At 39.8% G+C, this 20106-nt stretch overlaps 1 protein-coding gene and 1 non-coding gene across 2 annotated transcripts in view; both read left to right on the top strand.

Annotated features, from left to right (window-relative positions):
- Positions 1-19826, top strand: part of HAPSTR1 (HUWE1 associated protein modifying stress responses) — a 29706-nt gene extending 9880 nt beyond the window's left edge. The window contains exons 3-4 of the mRNA XM_002755881.5: positions 2679-2954; positions 16783-19826. Coding sequence (XP_002755927.1) covers positions 2679-2954; positions 16783-17027 — 521 coding nt within the window. The 3' untranslated portion in view covers positions 17028-19826. The remainder of the gene's footprint in view (positions 1-2678; positions 2955-16782) is intronic.
- Positions 1702-1842, top strand: LOC118146457 (U4 spliceosomal RNA). Its single transcript, XR_004732320.1, has one exon. It is a non-coding gene; the product is annotated as a U4 spliceosomal RNA (small nuclear RNA).
- Positions 19827-20106: the final 280 nt, after the last annotated feature.

Here is a 20106-nt window from a genome sequence, read left to right as displayed (position 1 = left end):
GCCCACCTCGGCCTCCCAAAGTGCTGGGATTACAGGCGTGAGACACTGTACCCAGCCTAATGTTTGTATTTTTAGTAGAGATGGAGATTGGCCGGGCGCGGTGGCTCACGCCTGTAATCCCAGCACTTTGGGAGGCCGAGGCAGGCAGATCACTAGGTCAAGAGATCCTGACCATCCTGGCCAACATAGTGAAACCCCATCTCTACTAAAAATACAACAACAAAAAAATTGGCTGGGTGTGGTGGTGCGCGTCTGTAGTCCCAGCTACTCTGGAGGCTGAGGCAGAATTGCTTGAACCTGGGTGGCCGAGGTTGCAGTGAGCCAAGGTCACGCTACTGTACTGAGACTCTGTCTCAAAAAAAAAAAAGAGAGAGAGAGAGAGAAAGATGGAGATTAACCGTGTTGGCCAGGCTAGTCAACATGGTTAATTCCTGACTTAAAGTGATCTACCCACTTTGGCCTCCCACAGTGCTAGGATTACAGGCCTGAGCTACTACGCCTGGCCATCTTTCTTTGTGCTCTCCAAGCATTCTTTAGACTTGTTTCTTGTATCCATTTTACTATGCTTCAGACTTTTTTCCTATGTTTCTTCAGGTCTGGGCTTACCTGCATTTGACTTTTGAAGAATAAAGTATCCTCATTCTCTTTAGAAACAGAAACTTCGTTTAAAACTTGATTTAAAAAAAAAAACTTGATTAAAAGCAATTCTAGGTAGGATAGGTTTAAAAACCTGGTTGTTTCTAGGTTCACACATTTTACATTTATCCTTTCTGTGGTCTGATAAGATAGGTTTAGTTGCTCAATGTGTTGATTTCTCTTAATGCCTCCAGCTTTTTCAGAATCATTTAAGTTTTAGGTACAGCATCACAAGGTCGTCTTTGGGTGGTCCACCCTTTTAGGGTTGGCTCATCTAAATCTTTTTCCAAAGAGATGGGAAAGTGCTGATCCTTTCTAATGCTATTTACATTCAGAATGGAGTTCATACTTTCTTTGTTTATGAAGAAGTGAATAATAAAGATTATTGATTTACATTATACCGATATTGAGACACTGAAGAAGTTACTTCACTCTTGAGTTGCTTTTTATATTTGTAAAATTATAATCCACCTTCTCAAAGTTGTGATGGGGGTATAAATGTGAAGTTATGAATGCACTTTATAGCATATCAGGTTTCCAAATTGATGTTGAAATCTAGTCCCGGTCCTTTTTAATTTTAGAAAATAAGACAGGGTTTCACCATGTTGGTCAGGCTGGTCTTGAACTCACGACCTCAGGTGAGCCACCATGGCCGGCCTCCTGGTCCTTTTTAAGTATTTTTTTTCTTTATAACATCCCAGGTCCTGTTTTTATTAATTTTTAAGAGAAAAGATCCTCTGTGGACAGTATCTCTGTTTATCAATAAATACTGTCGTCTGCTAAGGAGTAGGCCTTGTTACAAAGTTCTGGTTATTCTGCTGCCCTCTTGCCATTTTCTTTAATAATGCAAATTCAGCTTGGGATCCTCTGTGATGTCTGGATGATTGTCTTCTTGCTGGAACACAGCTTTACATTGTTTGACTACTGCTCATCCTTTCAGAGTCCATTGTAGACATAGCAGACAAGAGATTAAAATAAAGCCACGAAAAGTAATGTACACAGCATTGTTGCTTTTACAAAAGGTTCAGGGATAAAGTAACAATGGATGAATTCCATTAAAGACACTGCTTTGCGCAGTGGCCGTATCGTAGCCAGTGAGGTTTATCCAAGGTGTGATTATTGGTAATTGAAAACTTTTCCCAACACCCTTCCATGACGACTTTAAATACAGTCAGCATTGGCAACTTTTGACAGTCTCTATGGAGACTGAATTTAAAAAAAAAAAAAAAAAAAAAGATGCCAGGAGCGGTGGCTCACGCCTGTAATCCTAACATTTTGGGAGGCCGAGGTGGGTGGATCACCTGAGGTCAGCAGTTCAAGACCAGCCCGGGCCATCATGGTGAAACCCCATCTTAGTTTAATATAAATAAAAAAAACAAAAGACATACTGGTGATTTTTGTGCAAGCATAGCAGCATAATTAAAAATAAATTGCAGTGACTTCAATTTTCAATTTTTTTTCTAACTAGATCAAACCACTAAAAGGTATGGGTCATTTTTACCAAAACTCAGGTGGGGTGTATGTAGGCAGTCTAGTCTGGGAGATCTGTTGGGAATGGTTGAGTTACAGGAAGCTGCTGGGAACTGAAAGCAGAATGAGAATATACCTAGGGAAATGGAAGAAGCTTTTTGTTTCCACCATGCTCTTTGGTCTTAGTGTTGAAATTAATCAGGATTAATTTTTCATTCTAAAACGTTTGCTGCTGCCTTCAGCATATTCCTGATTGTTGGTGCTGAATCTGTCAGTAGGAGGGCATCTTCCCAATGATATGGTAAATGCAGATGTTAAAAGAAATTTTTTTAAGAACAAGACAAGCTCTAGGAGTATAAGAAACACTGAATTTAGACCATTAAGATTAAATGTCATATGTAACATTTTCATTATGACTGAAATCATTTCAGTTTAGTAGATACTGATGGGGTCAGAGGCCACATCATGGTATTCACTTTGGTTAACTTGTAAAATGGTTTTCTTTAGAGGGGAATACATTATGGCTCTAGTGATCATGATACACATTTTCTCTTTTTCTTTTTTTCTAACAGAAAGCGTGGATACCCATCAACGAAGTTTTGATATTGGAATTCAGATTGGCTATCAGCGACGCAATAAGGATGTGTTGGCTTGGGTTAAAAAACGCAGAAGAACTATTCGTAGAGAAGATTTGATCAGCTTCCTGTGTGGAAAAGTTCCTCCACCACGAAACTCTAGAGCTCCCCCAAGACTGACTGTAGTGTCCCCTAACCGAGCTACTTCAACGGAAACTAGCTCATCTGTAGAGACTGATTTGCAACCCTTCCGGGAAGCCATAGCTCTGCATGGTAAAGCCGTTTAAACATATTTCTTTGGAAAATGGTTAAGAGGGTGCCTGTGGACCCATTTTTCACATTTAGGTTTAGGTCCAAGTATATTGACTGTTTTTTGTCTTTTACAGTAACCGCTTGCTCTAGAAATGTTTAATACAATGTAAGCTAAGAACTTACATGGGTGAACTTACTAATGTCAGCTAACCCATCCTAGAAAATGTTTTCAGAAAGTTAGTTTGAGCTTATTGGTGTTAAAATGACAGATTTTTCTGCAGCGTTAGAGTATATCACTTTATACTTATATGTTGTACATGTTTTTTTCCTCTTCTGAAGTCAAAGAGGAAGTTCTTGTGTCTTAAGAATTCTACTACATTTCTAGGCTGGGCGTGGTGGCTCAGGCCTGTAATCCCAGCCCTTTGGGAGGCCGAGGCGGGTGGATCACGAGGTAAAGAGATCGAGACCATCCTGGCCAATGTGGTTAAACCCCATCTCTACTAAAAATACAAAAATTAGCTGGGCATGGTGGCACATGCCTGTAATCCCAGCTACTCGGGAGGCTGAGGCAGAAGAATTGCTTGAACCAGGTAGTCAGAGGTTGCAGTGAGCTGAGATTGTGCCACTGCGTTCCAGCCTGGTGACAGAGCAAGACTCCATCTCAAAAAAAAAAAAAAATTCTATTACATTTCTAATTGCTTGCTGCATGACAAGCAAGTAAGGTGGGAAATTGTTGGGTTAGTTCTCATGGGACCTGGCACCTCCCTTGACAACTTTCTTACCTAGTGTGCTGTAGATTGTGGGAGAGGACAGACATAAGACTCAGTTTTCCTTCTGCCTGTTGTCCCTTGCACTTTAATAGGCGGGACCAGCAGAGATGCAGCCAGTGGACAGGTAGATCACCATCTCCCCAGTCCAGACCTGTCGTAAGAAGGCACTCTTGGCTAAGGGGTTTTAGTATTGCTGGAGAAGCATGGGGAGTGTAGACAGTGATAAGTCTGTTGTTGCCTGTTGCTCTCTAATACAGACTTCTGAATAGAACTGGGAGAGTTAACCTGTGTGACAGCATTTAGTACTGCTATAGAAAAAAAGCAACAGAATAAGACTTGCTTGAAAACGTGTATCATGCAGATCGCTAAGCAAGTAGAAGTAATTAGTTAGGTGTCTTGAGTCTTGTTGAAAGTTAACATTTTTGGGCCATAGTACAGGTCATCTAAAATGAGGTCACCTGGTAAGGTGCTAGGAAATAGTGGGGTATAAAGAAACTTTATTGAGTTGAATCATAGAAACTTTATACCTGTAGAGATCTTGTTCTCTCTGGCAAACCATGATTCTTTCCTAAACCCCAGTGTTGTTTTTTTTTCCCCCCTAGATAGTGTTTAGGACAAGTTCAGGTTGTATGGATGCAGTACTTAAGACTGCACATTCCTGATACAGTGGAGTAGTTAGGCTGTCAGAACTTTGGAAGCTCAAACAGAAATCTGTTTCTGCTGAATTAGAGAGTTTCACATCTTTCCGCCTAAAGTTTGGGAAAACAGTTAACTAGAGATGTACATAGTTTGTTAGATTAATTGTAGTGCATGGTAATATTTGATGCAGTTGTCTCTCCTTAAGTATTGTGATTTTCTTCCTTTATTAAGAGGGTTATGGCTCATTCCATGCTTCTCTTAAGTGTATCTTTTTATTGTATTGTGCTATTATACTTTAGAAGATAGTTTTAAGAAACATAAAATCCATGCTTGTTAACGCAGTAGTGTACATAATAGTAACAATGGCAGGCCAGCCCCCTCTACCCTGAAAAACTCCAACTCCCATTACATTTTCTCATATCTGATCTGTTCAACCTGTTATTTATCGTTTTCCTGAACTTTGGGAGTTTTAAGTAATGATACAGTTAGGGGACTATTTATAATTTTCACATGTTTAAGTTGTGAGGATTTTCAAAGATTTGAATATAAGACTTTGTGAAGGAAAAAAATGATCTTTCCCTTCAATAAATTGATAATGTAGAACTAATCCAGTATAGATCAGAGACTGAATGTATTCTTATTCTTAGGGTTCATACCTCTAATTCATACAGTTAACACAGTGCTGTGGTGAAGTAATAGGGCCCTTTGAAAGCATCTACTGAAACATAAATTATACTGAGTTGTGCTCTACTGGTTTGTGAGAACATCAGTGTATGGGGGAGAATGATAGTCTAATTTGAATATTTAAAGAAGGTAATTGAATGGTTCTAGTATTAGGGCCATTGTTAACTAGTAATGTAAATTAGTAACTATAACTGGGTGTCCTTATTATCTGATTTGTTGAATTGTCTGAAGTGAAAACTGTTAAGGTGCTCTTTTAAGAATGTATTTGGAAACACCGTAGTTAAAGTAGATACAATGTCTGAATTCAGTCTTGCATATTATGTGCTTAGCCAAATTTATGAAGTTAAGTTAGGTCAAATTGAAATTTTTGGAGGTTTACATTTGGGGTGAATCTAAATTCATGTGTTTGGAGAGCAAAAGGACATGGGAAAAGAATTAATCTATTGAGGCAGGCTTGAGTTTATAATTAAAGCAAACTCATACTCCTCTATCATGTCCTATGTATTTATAAGAGAAGACAGTTTTCCCTCAGTTTTTTTCCCATTCCTTACTCCTACGCCCGTTAAACATAGCCCAACTAAATAAATATGCTCTTAACTTGAAGGAAAATGGCAGACTTGAGATACCTGCCGAGTATTTCATGTAGACAGAGTGTGACAATGAATAAAATCCCTATTCATTACCCTTCTAAGCCTCAGAACTCAGTTTAGTGGGAGAGAGTAATGTAAACAGCTTTTTTTTTTTTTTTTTTTGAGATGGAGTTTTGTTCTTGTCACCCAGACTGGAGTACAGTGGCGCCATCTCAACTCACTGCAACCGCTGACTGGGTTCAAGCAACTCTTGCCTCAGCCTCCTGAGTAGCTGGGATTATAGGCATACGCCACCACACCCAGCTAATTTTTGTAGTTTTAGTAGAGATCAGGTTTTACTGTGTTGTTCAGGCTGATCTCGAACTCCTGACCTCATGATCTGCTCTCTTTTGCCTACCAAAGTGCTAGGATTACAGGCATAAGCCACCATGCCTGGCCAACAGCTTTACTCAAAAGTAGATCAATTGGCAGGGCACTGTGGATAACACCTATAATGCCTGCATTTTGAGAGGCCAAGGTGGGCAGATCACTTGAGGTCGAGTTTGAGACCAGCCTGGCCAGCATGGTGAAACCCTGTCTCTATTTAAAAAAAAAAAAACGTGAATCAATTAATGGTTGTCAGAGAGGTTTTTTGTTTTGTTTTGTTTTAAGACTGAGTCTTGCCCTGTCGGCCAGGCTGGAGTGCAGTGGTGTGATCTCAGCTCACTGCAGCCTCTGCCTCCTGGGTTCAGGCCATTCTCATGCCTCAGCCTCTTGAGTAGCTGGGATTACACGTGCCTGCCACCATGCCCAGCTAATACTTGTATTTTTGGTAGAGACGGGGTTTCACTATGTTAGCCAGGCTGGTCTCAAACTCCTGACCTCAAGTGATCCACCTGTCTGAGCCTCCTTCCTGTCTCGGCCTCCCTAAGTGCTAGGGTTACAGTTGTGAGCCACCATGCCCAGCCTCAAATAGTTTTAATTCAAATTACTTCAATTAGTGGTTATAAGGCTTAAAGACTTAATTCAGTGCTTTATTTTGACACTTGTCTGCAACATGTTACTTTTTTTTCTTGTGTCCTATGGGACCCAGTCATCTGTATGTTAGACTCACAGAGGATTTAAAGAGATACATATATGCATGTGCTAAGTTGATTTCTGTCTTACTTTGTTATCCTATGTCTTAAAATAACATTATAAATTTCCCAAGAGTTGAATTAACAACTAGTCACTCGTTTTTATGTAAACAGCATACTTGAGACCAGAAATCTTCTGAACTGCTTCGTGGATCTCTGACTACGATTGTCACTGGTCCTCTGTTCATTCCTTCTCTTCTCTTCTAGAGCTTTTCCTTACCTTGGCTTCTCTTCTGCCACACTGGCCTGCCTGACCTGTCCTCAGGCTCTGTCACTGCCCTAGATTACGTTCCCCACGTCACTCATCATATCCAAATCTGGGCCTCTCGTTTAGACCTCCTCTTTTGACTGCCAGATGGCATGTCCCCCTGTCTTCTGGTGTACATCTCCAAAGTGTCCCACGGGCATTTGTCTCGGATGACATTTCAGGTTGGACTCATTCTTCTGCCCCAACAGCAGACTCATTGAGCCATTCAGCACATTTTCTATATGGCAGGTTGAGTGCTGTCTCTGGAAGTATATAAACAAATATAGAGTGCTTCCTTCTTCTGTTGAGGCAAACAAGGATTTGGATAATTTCTATTAATGCCGTGAATGTGGTATGTGGAAGATATTCTGAGGGCAGAAAGGGCTATTTCACAGTACGGCCCCGCTGTGTGTGGCTCAGGGCAGGCCCTTAGAGGAGGTGAGCCTGGGCCCTTGGGCTGATATTTCAGCTCTCACTTCCCAGTCCTGAGATGTTGATTGACGCCAGTCCATCTTTCATGAGACCATTGGAGTGATCTTTATGATCTTGTCACTTCTTGGTTTAAAGTTTCCCTGGGGCCTACACAGTGAAGTTCAAATTCAGCATGCTATTGCAAGATCCTTATGATATGGTCTTGGTCTTAACCATGGGTCAGGTATCCTATCCATAGTGTTCAATCTCTTGAACACCTCTATGCTCTTTGAGTCCAGCTCCTAACCCTACGTGTTCATACCTCACTTCTGTGACACAACCTTCCTTCAGGTCTCCCAATCTCGGTAGCCTCCCTGAACTGTGCATTTGCTTTGCTGCATGATTTGTTTCTGTGACTGTCCCAGTCCCCTGGGACCACATTATAGCAGGGACCTTGCCTTGGTCCTTTTGGCTTTGATAGAACATAGCAAAGAACATGACGTAAATGTATTCTGAGTTTTACCACTGGGGTTAATCGCAGAGACTTGCTAAGTGAATGAATACAACACAGTGGGGAAACCAGAACCTATATAAAGAGTTGAGAATTACAATCCCCAGATAGCTACAATCAGGGTATAATGTAACCCGTTTGCCTAGGGTGCTACATGATAATCTGGAATTAGAACAACTGACACATAGGACCATAGGGTGATAACCGTTAAACCTACTCTTTCAGCGTTTACTTTATAAAAGCATTACACTGGCTCCCCTCCCCACCACAAAAAATAAATAAATAAAATAAAATAAGCATTACACGAAGGAGGTTCTCATTTAATCCTCACACCCACCCTGGGTTATTAACACTCGGTTGATGAAGAAAGACTCACTTGACTAAGATAGGGAGCAGGTTAGTAAGTAGTAGAATAGATACTCCAGTCTTGTCTCTAAAAATACATAGTTTTGAATTTATAAATTTTTAATTTTCAATATATTTCTTAATTTTTTATTTTTTGTAGAATTGGAGTTTCGCCATGTTACCCAGACTGGTTTCAAACTCATGGGTGCAAGCTGTCTCCCATCCATGGCCTCCCAAAATGTTGGGATTACTGGCATGAGCCCACAGTGCCTGGCCTCAAAGTGCATACTTCTAACCACTACGCCCTTATATTTTTAGAATTTCTGTCTGCCGCATCATCCTCCCTGAGACCCAGAGCTTAGGTGTTCAGGTAGGAAAGATCTCAAGGCTTTTCTTCTTTAAAGTCATCAGAAACTATGCAAATTTTATATCATTCTGGGGTTTTCCCCATAAGCAAATCCTAGGCTTAAAGGTGAATGACCAGCTGCATCCCTGGTTCACTGTTAGGAGGAGTACATAGGCTTGCTGTATTGGGTCTTTTCCTTGCGTAACCTTGGGCGACATGCTCAGCCTCTTCAAGCCAGTCTCCTTTGTGAAAGGTGATATACTTACTTACAAGATGTTATATTAAATGAGAACCCAGGCAGGTTACCTACCCTATCATGACACTGGAAGTATTATTTGTCTTGAGAAAAGGAGAATTGCTGGTTATTTCCAGGTCCTGTGAGTACCCTCATTTTCCCTGGGCTATTTTACTACAGAAATAGACCAAGGATCTCAAGGCCCAGAGGCCATTGCTTTCTGGAATACTTTTTTGCCTCCCTATTTAGTAAGGGTCACATTTTAAATTGAAGATATTACGACGGAGGGTCAGGTCGTTTAAAACTTTTGACTGCTTAAATATTACTGCTAAGATCTTGAGCTTGTCTCATGTTGACATACTAGTGAAGTTGGTTTACATTGTCTCTCTTCTCACTGGAGGGAGAGATTTGGAGTTGCCCTGCCCAACCCAGTGCTGTTTCTTGAAAGCATTAGATTGAAATCTGGTCTCCCTTCATCCTAGCTGTCATCATGGGGGTTAGGTGAATAGGATCCCAAGTAAGAAGATGGCATGTGTCCTAGGGTGGGGAGCGAGACGCCAAGCCAGACTTCACTCTGAAGCTTTATTCAAAGCATCACTCTCACTCATAGCATCTTATGGGTGGTCTCTGTAAGTTGCTGACCCTAATTCAGACTGTTTCATAAAAATCAGACACTTGGTTTAAGTTCCCCGACTAAATTTGATTTTGATGACATTCTTGACTGCAGGGCTTAGAATTAAATCCACTGGGCCTGACTTGTCCCTCTCTAAAGCTACACATCATTTCAGACTCAAAGGCTTCTAGCATGCAGGATCTGGTGTTATAAGAGGCACTAGTGGGAACCACTGCTGTCATTGGCTTTTGGCTTTAATCCCAATTGTAAGTTCCTTTTGTGTTTAATAAAACAAGTTTAAAAGACAAGGGGACTTAGGCAAGCTTAGGCAGTCTAGCCTTTAATACAAGAATTTCAAAACACAGAGGAAAAAACTTAAGGAGATATATATATGTATATATATATCTCATATGTGATATATATATCATAGTAGTGCTTTGTGAGTTACAAGACAGCGGCTTCTTAGTTGATTGCGGAGAACTTTTTGATTTGAAAACTCTGCTTTCTTTGTGGGTTTGGTGTTAAGAGTTCTTGTTGTCATTCTGCAGCCTTTCCTATTGTCCTGTGTTTACTGAATACAGTGAATACCAAGCATTCTATTTATTAGAGGCTAGTAGTAGGGGCAAGCAGTTAAAAAAGGGAATAAACTGATAATCTCCTCAAGGAGTTTCAAAAAAGGGAATAAGCTAATAATCTCCTCAAGGAGTTTCTGAGTTTCTGGCCTGATAGAATTATAGTAGTGTGAGGTATCTAAATCCAGGGAATCAAATTGATAACAGTGTTATCGCCTTGACAATTAATAGGCTGCATTTGTGTGTTCTTTTTTTTTTTTTTTTTTTTGGCCCAACAGAATCTTTTGTGGACTCCATGGAACTTCTTATTCTCTTAAATCATTAAGTTGCTTGACAAGATTCTTAGATCTGGAGAAACTGGGTGTAGGGCCCTATAAGAAAAATTAATCAAAATCAGATTTAGGGGTATAAGGTTGGATAGGAATGTTTTACAAAGAAAAATGTAAGGCACATAACTAATTTGTCACATCCAAAGTATAAAACCTGCTACCTTTTCCCTGGAAAAAGGAAAGCTTATTTTAGGCACCCTGAACCAGTAAGGTACTCTTTCTCCTCCAAGTGCAGATTTTTGTATCCTTTGTCAAAACATTCTTTGGCCCTATGAATGCCCCGGAGTGATACAGAAAGGGAGTTACCACTTTCTTTTTTTTTTTTTTTTTTTTTAGAACAAATCACTCCTGATTAAATTTCTTAGACAATTGATAATCATTTTAAGAAGAAATTTAATTGTGTTTGGTTCTATGCCTTGCCCTTTGCATGTCGCTTTTCTACCTCTTCCATTGCTATAGCTAAATATTTAGAAGTATGTCTTGACAGCTAGCACAAATGTTTCAGTTAAGTATTTTTAAACTGATGATATGGCGGGGCGCGGTGGCTCACATTATAATCCCAGTACTTTGGGAGGCCAAAGTGGGTGGATCACCTGAGATCACGAGTTTGAGATTAGCCTGGCCAACATGATGTGAAACCCCATCTCTACTGGAAATACAAAAATTAGCCAGGTTGTGTCGTGCGCCTGTAATCCCAGCTACTCGGGAGGCTGAGGCGGGGGAATTGCTCGAACTCAGGAGGTGGAGGTTGCAGTGAGCTGAGATCATGCCACTGCATTCCAGCCTGGGCAACAAGAGTGAAACTCGGTCTCAAAGCAAAACAAAACTGATGGTATAGTATGAAAGAAACTTCTTGCAGTTTTCTGTTACAGAGGATTAATTAGAACCAACCTGTTGGATATACCCATCCACCTTTCAGAATCCTTTATTCTCTCTGGAAATCCACACTCGTGGCAGTGTGTGGAACACAGTAGATTCTTAAGGAATGCTTGTTGAATGTTGCAGTGTGCATCTTCCTGAAATAACTTTCGGTAACTGTTTAACAGTAAAATGTGTCTGAAAAACATTTGGAAATTAAGATGTAAGAGATTAATGCACCAAAGCAATCTCTTAATTGCTTAAAATGAATTATTTTAAGGAATCTTTAATTAAATTTCCTGTGAAGGCTGGAATTTGTAAGTTATGCCCCTTTGTTCAAGCCAGCACCTGAAAAGAACAATTAAGGCAATTCAGGTAGCATTGAAGTTTTCAGTGAAAAGTTGGCATTTTCTGTAGATTAAGGTTAGATGTTAGCTGCTGATGTTCAAGGAGGTAGGACATAAAGCTTCCAACATCAGTAATGCAACATTGTTTTGAACCTGCGATCAAATTTTGTCAGACATTTTTTTCATTGCAGTGAAAAAGGAGGCCATGTAGCATACCTTAAAGCCAGGTGACTCAGCCTAGTGCTTGTTTAAGCAGTTTGGATATTCAATTTAATTTTCTCGCTGATTTCATGATTTATAAATAATTTCTTGGAAAATTTGAAAGTTTTCAAAAATTAAAAAATGAGTATCTTGTTATTCCACTATATAGCGGTAAACTGCAGTTCACTGTTTGGTGCATTTTCTTCTAGTCTTTTTTTCAATGTATAAATATTAAAATTATTTCATAGTTGAGATACTGCATATATGATACTGTATTTTGCTTTTTTCATTTTAACGTCGTGAGCAATTTTCCCATGACATTAAAAACTGTCTTTGAAAAATGTGGAAAACATTTGGGGCTGTCAGCATAACTGAAAATGTTTTCTTGGTGTGACCCATGTATCTTTGTAATTGGTTTGATTTAGTGTGCTTTATTTCAATAAAAATTCAGTATTATAATTTACAGATTGGGGTGGGGAGTGGTATCTACTTCAAATTACCAACTCTTCCTAATAGAATTCCTTTTTAAATGTTTGAATTCCCCTGGTACATCTTAAACACGACATTGACACTGCAAGTACTTTTATGTCCTGGCACCTCAGAACACAACTTTGTGCAAAAGGAGTGCTGTGTGTGCATCTGAATAGTGCAATTCATTTTCAACGCAAGAATGCCAGTTTCTTAGGGCCTCCAGTCAGGATATTACCCACTTTGTTTAAGTTGCGATTTCAAATCCCATTTTCTTTGGGAGATAACACTGGTGGAACAGATCTGCAAAGGTGGACCAACGATGCCTTCTCACCTCCAGGGCTGGCTGCCTTGCCTTCCCTCATGGGGCTTTTAAGCGGTTGGGAAGCAGGTAGGCAGTGTAGATGATGTCCTGGGCCACTGGCTGCTGGACTGCAGCAGTGAGATGACTGGGCTGGCATTTCTTCTTTCTCTGCCTGCGTGTGACCTCTAACTATGTGCCTGGAAACTGAATTACATGTAATTAATGCTGCAAACAGGATTTTCTTGTTGCTTAAGCATGAACTTGGTATGACAATAATAGTTATGTGCTACTTTTAACAACTTAACATGTAACTTGGATTCCTATAACCTGGTCTGTAAATTTCTTTTAGCTCCAGTGGGAGTTTCCTATTCAAAGTATGAAACCATCCTAATCTTTTCCACCCCTGGACTAATTTAAAATGGATACAGAATATAACTGTTGAGTTTATCTTGTGTTAAGCAATTGAGACTTCTCTGTCTAATCATGCTACTTGTTCTTTTTTTGTGAATTGATACTCCCGTAGCCCTTTTGAAAAAGTGTTTTTGGAGGAAATTAAGTTGTATGCCCTCAGGACGTACAACTTGGTTTTTTGTTCTTTTTTGTTTTTTTTTTGTTTGTTTGTTTTTTAGTTCTGAAGCATGTTTAGATTTTCTGTACTTGTATAGGCCTGATTGTTTATATGGCTTAGCTAAGGTTTCCTAAAGCATCTTCTAGTAGCTGTTATTGGTTTGTAAAATAAAATTTGGGCTGTCAAAATGCACATTTTTTGGTTGTTAATCTTAATTATTTTTGACCCTTGTGAAGTCTTTTTGGGGAAGATTAAGTAGGCCAACTTTGAAAATATTTTCACTGCAATGAAAGTCAGTCATAGATCATATTGCACATTACAATTATCAAGCTAAACACCCAGGTCATACACCCAGTAGAAAAAACCGTTTTCCCAGAAGCTGCTGGAGTTCAGATTTACCAAATGGATGTTTAATGCATCTTCTTTTTCATGGAGAATGGCAATTGAAACAATCAGGAACATTTGCTTGAAATGACTAGTCCACTTCTGATACAGTGTTTTGAGCCTTTCATATTTGTTGTTAGATATTAAACAGGCTGCTATTGGAGTCCTCTGTTAACAAGGGCATTGGGGTGGGGTTCGTTGAATTCTTGTCTTTTGAAATGATAAGGGGTATCTTGATTTTAATTATTGAAGTAGGCCGGTTTATTGCAGAATGTGCCTGTATTTTGCCATATGACCTTGGGACTTTTTGCATTATGAAACAATTATGAAACGTTATCTTTGAAGAACATGGGCACCTTGTAGTAATATGTTACAGGCTGAGACACGAGGATAAAAGAAGGCATAGCTCTCCCCTTAACTTTAGTCTTGGCTGTAGAACCTCAAAAAAAGCCAACAATGGGGATAATTGAGTTTTAAACTTGATGGCAGTGATGTAAGCGGAAAGAACCACCTGGGTTTATTTCCTGGTATTGGAGAGGTGAATAGACATCAACAGCCGAGCCGCGGATTTCAACGAGGGGGTGTAGGACTTTGAAGTATTATTATTTTTCAGAATTCAGTGAATGTTATGATATGTCAGGCACTGTGTTAAGGTCATTGTATAGAAATGAAAAGATACTTTCTGTAGGAAGAAATGGTTGATTATACCATGCTATAGAAAAATAGCTTAAGATGGTGTTTTGTTTTAAAAAATAAGCTTGTGCTGGTTGGGGAAGAGGAAGTGAAGTTCCTTTTTGATGGTGTTGAGTTTTAGATAACCAATAGGCAGTAAGAAATCTGGGAAGACCCTTGAGCTCATCATTAGTCCAGTTTTGGGAAACACTAATGTGTGTGGGTAAGGTGGGAGTGGAGGGTATCACCCAGGGTGACAACAGCCTTTCAGGGGCAGAAGGGAACCCCACGAAGGCAATGTGGGAGGGAACTGGCAGGCTGGTGAATAGGAAGGAGCAGAGAGTCTCAATTTCAAGGAGGAGGGAAGAGGAGCCCGCAGGAAAATGGAGAGGTGGGAGAACTAGGAAAAGAGCCTCAGAGGGGAGGTGTGCTGGGGAGCAGGAAGGCTCACTCGGCGTGAACGTTGGAAGAGACCGTTGCAGGCCTCGCTATTTCAGAGAGCTGCAAATTGCATGATGTTGGTAGTGCGGATATGGTCTAAGGGTAAAGAGGGCAGGAAGGGAAGGGAAGGGAGAGAAACTGTTCAGAGAGATGAGGCCTAAGAGGCAGGCTGGTCCTGGGATCAACTTGAAGCCACCTTTTTTGCTAAAATACTCTAGACCTGGGAATCAGAGTAACTGAATAGGAATATGGATTATACTTGAGTGGGAGTCTCAGCTCTTGTTTACTGCCTGTTGACCTTGGATGAATTACTTAACCTTTAAACTTGGATTTTCACCTGCAGAGTGGAGATGTTACAGATGTCATAGGAGTAATTGACATACAGTACCTGATGTAGCAAGTACTCCCACATTAATGCTTTTATTTTTTAGTAGATGCTAGCCTTTGAAAGGTTTAGAGGCTAAAGAGGGACACGGTTTGATTTCCTCTGACCACCGGAGGGAAGGGAGGATGCATCTTCTTCAGGGTGAGCAGCCAGGGAATTGGTTGGATTAGTGCAGAAAGGAATGGGGGCACCTAGAGTGCGGAGTTGAGAGCACCTCAGAAGGGGGATGTGGCCCGGAGGACATGGCCAGCACATGGGACAATAGTAGAGGCTATGCATTTGATATATTTGGTGGAGGGAGAAAAACGTCAAGGGGAATTTAATAGATTTCATGTGATAGGAAGCAGAGAATCTTTTTTAAACTACATATTGACAGAGTTTATGATTAGAAAGAATGGGCCCTTGTCAAATGAAACCGGTAAGCTTACTTGAAGATACAGGTTCTAGTCTTTGAAAATTAATTGATTATACTAAACTGTGTTATAAATGTAGTCAAGCAATAACAAATCTCTACGTGAGGCAAGAATAGTGCAAGGGAAAATTCCTAAGGCCTAAGATCACTGCCAATGATGGTAGGTTTTTAAAAATGCAACACTGTGGTTTATGTTTCCTGGCCTGACTCATACCTTTCACAGGTTTATTCTGAACATTTAGGGGTGGAATGTAAGTTTGGCTCTTTAACCATTTAAGAGTTTAAGGAAAGGAATGACTGAGTATCCATGAGTGCTAGGTATATTCTGGATTCCGTAACTTTTTAAAAAAATTTATTTGAGACAGCGTTTTGCTCTTGTCACTCAGGCTGGAGTGCAGTGGTATGGTCTCAGCTCATTGCAACCTCCTCTTCCTGGCTTCAAGCAATTCTCCTGCCTCAGCTTCCCGGGTAATTGGGATTTACAGGCACCTGCCACCACACCCAGCTAATTTTTGTATTTTTTTTTTTTTTTTTTAGTAAATACAGGGTTTTACCATGTTGGCCAGGCTGTTTACAAACTCCTAACCTCAAGTGATCTGCCTGCCTTGGCCTCCCAAAGTACCGGGATTACAGGCATGAGCCACTGTGCCCAGCCCTGGATTCAGTAACTCTTAATGTTAAAAACAAAGCAGCATGATTCTTTACAACCCCCTCTTCTCCCCACTTCTCTAAAGGATTAGAGAGGATCATGATTGAGGCTGTCCTGAAGGATATCTACATTCTATACTTGAGGGATCACGTAGCCCGGTTTGTCCAGGGCAGATTGACTTTGTACCTGATGTCCCAGTAGACATTTTAACAGTGACTCTTTTTGGGCTCAGTGGTCATACTGTTTTGGATGATAAATTACATGGTCGCCTTATCTAAAGGGGATGTTGGAATAAGCCCACCTAGGCCTGGAAGTGATTTCTTGCTCTCCTGAATACATCACAGACACACACACTCGTCAGAGGGGTCTGCTGGAATGGTAACTGTGGGTAACCAAAAATGTCTTGTTTTAAAGCAAACGCCTCCTGTCTTTTCTGTAAATTGTGTAGCACCTACCTAATAGATGGGAGATTTCATGAGCTATTTGTACACCTAGCACCATGGCTGACACATAGTAACTTGTAGTAATTGGTAGTTACCAATCTTGCAGATATTGATAGTATTACCAATAAAACATATCTCAAGGCCAGATGGTGTGTTTTTCCAGAAAAAATCTTAATTGCTTGCTAGTAACCCTCTTTAAAAGAAAATAGGCAGACATGCTTTGACATTGTGACAACTTGGAAAGTAAGTGGGTTGCGTTCGAAAGGGTTAAATAATTGAGCAACTCTAAAACCTTTTTTCTTCTTCCTAGGTCTTAGTGGTGCAATGGCTAGTATAAGCGTGCGTTCGAGTACCCCAGGCTCTCCTACACATGTAAGCAGTGGATCGAATGCTAGTCGAAGGAGAAATGGACTCCATGATGTCGATTTGAACACTTTCATATCAGAAGAAATGGCACTCCACTTGGACAATGGTGGAACTAGAAAGCGTACCTCAGCCCAGTGTGGCGATGTCATTACAGACTCACCAACCCATAAACGCAACAGAATGATCTAAACTGCAAACATTTTCACACCCACCATGCTGCTTGAAAGCCACTTGATCCTCAACATATACTATAATTGCAAAGGAAACATGAGGCCATCTTCCCTTGTTCACTGTTTAAGACAAGTGAATTCTATAGTGGTTGCCATAAAAGGAAGTTGTAGGTATTTACAGTAGATGCCTCTTGTAACTATGGCTTTCTTAAAACTATAATCCTAGCAGAGGACATCAGATGTTGTGTAGTCGTTAGCAAGATCATCATAGGCAAACATATATCCGTTCCAAGGCTAAAAGTGACCTTAACTGTATTTATTCTCAAAGGGAAAGGAAATATCAGATGTTTATTTGGTTATAGAAGGCTTTCTTTTTTTTTTTTTTTTTTGGGTCCATTTCCTGCTGTGTTGAGTATTTTGCTTCCACAGTGTTGCCAGGTTCCTAAAATTGTCTAAAAACATGATTTGGCTTCCATTTTTGCAGCTGCACTGTACCATGCACCTGGTTTCTAAATAGCAACAGTGTGCAACTGTAATTATTGGACTGTGCCCTGTTTAGTTTTCAAAGCAGTTTCTAATTCTGGTGATTGTGTGATGTAAAGAGGTGCTGTGATGGTCATGCAGTTCATACTTAATACTGAATCAGTGCACAGAGCTTTATTGGATTCACTTTGTATGTGCCAGTGCTCTAAAGTAGCAGTGTTATTAAACTGCCCCAGGTTAACCCTGTAGGCCTCAAGCACTCAGTTTTAAGACAAAACACTACTTCCTATGTGGGGTACTTGACTTATGGTAAATGTAAACATGTAGACTGCATTTGAGGTGACCTAAAGTAGAGAGGTTATGAACTTTGAGAATGGGCTTCCTTTTTGGTTCAGTATTAGTGAGAGGGAGAGGGAGATGAATAGTGAGGTAGGTTTTCTAGTCTATCATTTTACATTTTTCATGGAGGCCCTGCTTAGTGCAGTTTCCACTGGAGTGGGCAGAAGATGATAAAGCTCTCTTTTATCTACTAATAATGTGATTGCAACTTAAAATAGCAAAACTCAACTCTCCCTGTCCCTCCAATCCCTCTCGTAAAAAGTTCAGTTTGGAATCTCATTCTGGAAAAGATGGAATCGCATGGAGATTCTCAAGCTGTTAGGTAGACCTAAATAAAAGTTCTCAATAGATTCCTCTTTTGAGTAAATATAAGACCTCTTGTAGCTACAATGTTTTAGAGCATGTTTCATCTTCATTTTTAATATCCTGAACTGAATGATAGTGTTTTTTTTAGATGAAGAACTGATGTCAGCCTGCCAGGTACTGTAATTTATTCTATCATATTATTATATTATATATCAAGTAGGACAGTGAAAAATGTTTCCTTGCAAACTTGTAGTCCAGTATCAGTTACTTCCTATTTTTATCCTTAAAAGACCTTTGCAAATCAGTGTAAGGGTTTTTCCAGTAATTACTCACAGCACTTTTGTTAAAGTTTGCAATTTCTTCAGCCATTTAATAATATCTTTCTGTGAAGAAACTCTGCTAAGTTAACCATAAATACTCATTCATTGACTGGGTGGGATGTGAATGGAATGTTAGAAGTGTTGTGTGAATTGAAGTTCTGTATTCATTGTAGATGTAGCCCTTATTTAAAAAGTGAATTCCATACTAAAACTAGGAATGAAAGTGAGGTATTTCTAAATTTTTGCAAAAGTGGATCATTTTTTGTTTGACTATAATAGCAGGAAGAATTATAGCAACCTGTCATTTTACCTGAAACAGACAAGCCTTTGTGTTATGAATACTTTGAAGCTTCCCTTTGGAATATACAAGACATGCATTTGGAGTTACCTTTGTTTTTCTATCATTGTAAATTTAGATTCTGGAATTGGGGTTTGGTGGTACAATGTGTTGCTCACAAGTGGCCAAGAACTCCTATTCCTAAAGGATTTTGAGATTGAGGAACACAAACTTAATTCCCCTTTATGCCTTGGTTCTCGTTCCTCTTTCCAAGTTGGAAAACAGTTTTTTTGTTATTTTGTTTAAGTTGGTGCTCTGAAGCTTACTCTCAGTACCCTTTACTCTGAATTGTCAAATTTTGGTAAAACATGTGCCATTTTCTTTGGTAAGAGAAAAGCAGGTCTTAATGTCTGCCAGAACACAATTTATATGCCTTAATGGCTTCATTAAACTTTTACAAAACCTTAGCATTTGTTACTTTTTTCCATTGCATTTACTCTCAAATGCACCTGATGCATTTGCCACCCAGTTGCAACTTTTCCCTTCTCTGTCCCATTGCTCTCTTCTGTTCTTCCACGCACAGAATAAACAAGCTCTCTTGTAGAAGGGTGATGATTTCTCTTAGGAAAACTTAACTTCTGACAGCTAGGTTTTTGAAGTGTTTGCCTGGGCTAGTTTAGATGCTAAAGAAAGAATGAAAGATTGCATACCTGTGTGGTACTTTAAGAACAAGTTGACTTTTTCAGTTTCTTGAACAGTTTAGGCTGGATTTAAAGACTAAATACTGTAGTTTGGGGGAACAGAACCTCTCTTCGTCTTAAGCCAGATTCTCTGATTCTTTTAGACATTCATAGTTCATTAGTTCTGCTCCTGTTGCCCTTACTTGGCATGGGTGGGTTGAGGTTCATCCTTAGACTGCAGCGTTCTGAGCATGGCTGAAGTATTATAATGTTTAATATTTTATAGAGCAAACCTACTGGAAAGCATTTGGCTGAATCTAAAGACCTGCAGTCAGATTCTTCAATGTGGTTTACCCAACTGGAGTAGTGATACACACCTTAATCATAAAATGAATAAAAACAGAAAAACCGTGGGGCTTGTCTGCAGTTTTGTTTTGGTCATCATATCTGAGTGACTTTTTGATGCAATCAAATGAAGTTTAGGCTTTTAAAAAAGAATTGGCTTCGTACGTGGTTTTTTCTAAGGGCTACTGGAACTCATTAAACTTGAATAATTGTGGCTTTGGGCCTGAAGATTGCCATTCAGCAGTGGAAACTGGGCTAACTTCCTTTATAGTGAGAGTGACGGCCAACATCAACCCAGAGGCCAGTGCAAGACACCAAGAGATGATTTTGAAATGGGGCCATTTCAGA

The sequence above is a fragment of the Callithrix jacchus genome, chromosome 12, assembly GCF_049354715.1.
Source record: "Callithrix jacchus isolate 240 chromosome 12, calJac240_pri, whole genome shotgun sequence".
NCBI classification, from domain to species: Eukaryota; Metazoa; Chordata; class Mammalia; order Primates; family Cebidae; genus Callithrix; species Callithrix jacchus.
This window is presented reverse-complemented; position numbering and strand designations above follow the sequence as displayed.